Source organism: Austrofundulus limnaeus, unplaced genomic scaffold (genome assembly GCF_001266775.1).
Source record: "Austrofundulus limnaeus strain Quisiro unplaced genomic scaffold, Austrofundulus_limnaeus-1.0 Scaffold1143, whole genome shotgun sequence".
NCBI lineage: Eukaryota > Metazoa > Chordata > Actinopteri > Cyprinodontiformes > Rivulidae > Austrofundulus > Austrofundulus limnaeus.
Genome location: NW_013953545.1, coordinates 20,938 through 24,809, shown reverse-complemented (window position 1 = coordinate 24,809; position 3,872 = coordinate 20,938). Strand labels below are relative to the sequence as shown.

General features: G+C 45.0%; 2 protein-coding genes across 2 annotated transcripts in view; one reads left to right on the top strand and one right to left on the bottom strand.

Annotated features, from left to right (window-relative positions):
• Window positions 1-797: 797 nt before the first annotated feature.
• LOC106534323 (zinc finger protein 771) lies at window positions 798-2,285 on the bottom strand (the record flags this gene model as incomplete). Its single annotated transcript, XM_014030923.1, is given in 2 exon segments — window positions 798-2,027; window positions 2,065-2,285. A coding segment is annotated over 1 exon segment (1,183 nt), but the record flags the coding sequence as incomplete, so codon positions are not given.
• Window positions 2,286-2,848: 563 nt separating this feature from the next.
• The window catches only part of LOC106534322 (zonadhesin), a gene marked incomplete at its 3' end in the record, with an annotated part of 15,681 nt that continues 14,657 nt past the window's right edge, over window positions 2,849-3,872 (top strand). The window contains 1 exon segment of the mRNA XM_014030922.1: window positions 2,849-2,899. Within this exon segment, the coding sequence (XP_013886376.1) occupies window positions 2,849-2,899 (51 nt within the window).

Sequence of the window (3,872 nt, the reverse complement as noted above, 5' to 3'; positions counted from 1 at the left end):
ATGCTGGCTCTGAAGCTGTGGTGTCCTCTTCACGTAGCAGTCCAGCCTTTCAGAACCCATTGGTGATGGTAGACTCGTTCACTCTGCTCCACACTGTTGGGATCCACTGGCAGACATCAGGGAATGACGCTCTTCACATTCGGCCAGTTTTTGTGAATGATTTATCCCCGTCAGTCATCCAAGCCTCCCATTCAGCCCTGAGTGCTGCTTTAAATGCACGACACACACTGATGTCCAGGGGTTGTAAAAACTTTGTTGTACCTCCAGGAATAACAGCAGGAATTGAGTTTGTTTTCTTGATKGCKGCWTTCACCGAATCCGTGATGTGGGCCCACATACTGTCCATWACTAGCAGCAGTTTTTTCTGGTGGAAAAATCCTCCTGGGTGGTTTCCATGGCACTCCGTTAACCAGTCCTTCATCAGATTTTCTACCATCCATCCTTTCTGGTTGACTTTCACTACAATGTCCTTCAGGAGTTGGTCTTTCGGCATAGCTTTGTGCTTAAAAATCACCATCGGGGGGAGCTTCTTTCCAGAATCCGTGGAGCCCAGCACACAGGTGAAATGCGTCTTCTCGTGTCCCGTTGTTTTCACCATAATGGACGATTCACCGGTCTTGTTTACGGTCTTGGTCAGAGGCATATCAAATGTTAGTGGCACTTCATCCATATTTATGATGTTGTCCGGTCCGATGGCGTTCTCTGCGATTTTTGTTTCAACAAATTGTCTGAAATTTGTGAGTTTTTCCTGGTAGTCCGGGGGGAGTTGCTGACAGAGGGTTGTCCATGCCTGATGGACAGGTTCTTTCTTCTCATGAACCTGAAACACCAGGATGGTCCGCCATTAAAATTTTCAATGTTCATTTGGAGAGCCATTTCTTTGGCTTTCAGGCAGATTTGCACGGTGGATACACCTCGGCCGTCTGCTCTCTGTGTATTTACCCAATCCGCAAGAAGATCTTCCAATTCAGGCCACCTGCTCTTATGTCCTCTGAAAGCTTTTCTTGTCTTTTGGCACTGAACGAGTTCTTCCCGCTGTTGTCTCCAACGCCGAACCATCGATTCGTTCAGGCTGAGCTTTCGTGCAGCGGCTCTATTTCCCTCCTGTTGCGCAATTTCAATAGCCTTCAGCTTAAAAGCGGCATCATAGGAAGATCTTCTATTCTTTTCCACGATGGGTGCGTTTGAATTTGAAGAGAAATATCGTGTCTGTTGAAGATCCGTCGTGTCGTGTCTGCTACTAGCTAAAAGAAAATGGTGCTCGTTTTCGTCTTTCATGTGGGATTTTAAACTGCTTTTACGAAAATAACTTTTTTCACAGGTCTGACATGAGAAGGGCTTCTCACCWGCGTGACAATTGTGAGATTTTAAACTGATTTTTTTAACAAAACTTTTCCCACAAGTCTGACATGAGAAGGGCTTCTCACCTGTGTGAGATATTATATGAGCAGTTAAACAACTTTTGAATGGAAACACTTTTCCACAGCTCAGACATAAGAAGGGTTTCTCACCTGTGTGAGTTTTCATGTGAACATTTAAAGAACTTCTCGCCCTGAATCTTTTCCCACAGGTCAAACACAGAAATGGTTTTGTTTCTTTCTTCACTAAGGGCCGATCTCCAGTCCTGCTTCCTTCCTGAACTTGKTTCTCAGCTTCAGCAGAGTTCTGAGAGAGGAGCTGCTTCCTGTTTGGTTCTAACTCACACTGATTTCTTTTGTTAGCAGAAGATACCATGAAGGTATCAGTCTCCTGCTCCTCTTCCATCTCTGAAGATTCTGCTTCTTCTTCTTCATTTTCTTCTTTAATGTGTGAAAGTGTTGGATCCTCATGGTTCTCATCCATCTGTGGAGGTTCTGGTTCCTCTTGTTTAGGTTCTGGTTCCTCTTGTTTAGGTTCTGGTTCCTCTTGTGGAGGTTCTGGTTCCTCTTGTGGAGGTTCTGGTTCCTGGTGGGTCATCTCCTCATCAGTAGGAGTCACCATAAATGTCTCAGCCTCCTGCTTGAGTGAAAGCTGCTCTTCATCCTGACCACTACAGATGNAGTGAAAGCTGCTCTTCATCCTGACCACTACAGATGTCCTCCTCTTTTATGTGTGGAGGTTCTGGTTCCTCCTGGTCCAAACTGGAGTTCCTCTCTGGATTACAGAGCTGCTGGTCAGTGAGAACCTCCTTCTCCTTCCAGACATAATGCTGTGGGAGTTCTGGACAAACAGAAACAAGAAACTGCTGATGAATGAAGAAGCACACTTCACTTAAATCCTTTGATGCATCTAAAGATGATTTGAAAGTTATGACATTTATCTGCTCTTCTTTTGAATCGTCACCTTATYGTGGTYGAGGAGTTTGTTTGCCTGAATTATCCTAGGAGCTAAGCAGTTGAGGGCAATCGAAACGTCCCCTAGGTGGCAGGCCTGACAAAGAATGATTCAAAACCTTTGTATGGACAGCAAGATCAAGGAACACTGTGACCCTTGCCCGGACATGGTCTACCGGTGTCCCACCCAGGAGCCAGGCCTGGGAGAGTGGCTTGTCAGCAAGCACTTGATGACCGGGTCTCTGCCCATCGGGCTCAGCCTGAATAAGTTACATGGGTTTGCCTTCCTGTCGGCCCACCACCTGCAAGAGGGGTCATACGAGTCAGGGAATCGAACCAGCAACCTACCAGTTCCAGGACGACTCCCCTAACCGCACTGCCACAGTCAGAACTCAACTCTCCACCCAAACACACAGGGAAGCCACCCTTTCATCCACTGAGTGAATGAAACTCCAACACACAGGCACCAAGTCGAGGGGCCAAAAGTAGACCCACACCAGCTCGACGCCTCTCACCATGGGCAAATCTAGAGTGGAATGACGTTTTCTCGAGGAGATTGGGTTCTGGAGCCCATGCTGTGCATCAAAGTGAGCCCAACTGTATCTTATATCTAGCCCATCTACTAAGTGTTCCTAATTACTAGACACTTTTTTATTTTTTATGTCTTTTTTTATTTTATTTTTTAAGTTGTAATTATTCTATCTATTCAGCTAGTACAGGCTATGTTTAACGCTGCCAGGAGATGTTCGGAAATAAAGCCATGTTTTCGTGCGCTTATGATAACATCTGGGACGAGGCAGGAAAGCAGAAACAGCTGAACGTCACGTGAGGTAAATATGCGCTACTTCAGAATTTATTCGGCAAACGTGTTTCCATCTCCAGTTTTGCGCATTAACTACTTTGTGAATCATCCAAAAACCACCTCAAGCGAGCGTAAAAACTTTTTAGCGAATTGAGGATTTTTTTTTCAAATTTTGCTGTTTCCATCCGACTTTTTTTGCATTTTTATTGCGACACTTATAAATGCGCATCAAAAAGCCTTGATGGAAACACGGTTAGTGTCAAATCTCCAGATCCCCTCTCATTATGGTTTGGAGTCAAAATTATTTAGCATTGGTTCTGGGTTATTAACAAATAAATCTGTAATCCAACAGTACTTTTATTTTGCTTTATCATTTGAGTAAACATTTAATCCTGATTTTCTTTGAGTTAGTCAGCTTAAGGCAGAGGTGTCCAAAGTCAGTCCTCAAGGGCCGGTGTCCTGCATGTTTTAGGTGCTGCCCTGGTCCAACACAGCTGAACCTAAGGAGTGTTTAATTAGTAGGCCTCTTCAGTATGCCATCAAGGTCTGCAGAGGCCTACTATCATTTGCNCTTCTTTAATGTGTGAAAGTGTTGGATCCTCATGGTTCTCATCCATCTGTGGAGGTTCTGGTTCCTCTTGTTTAGGTTCTGGTTCCTCTTGTTTAGGTTCTGGCTCCTTTTGTTTAGGTTCTGGTTCCTCTTGTGGAGGTTCTGGCTCCTTTTGTTTAGGTTCTGGTTCCTCTTGTGGAGGTTCTGG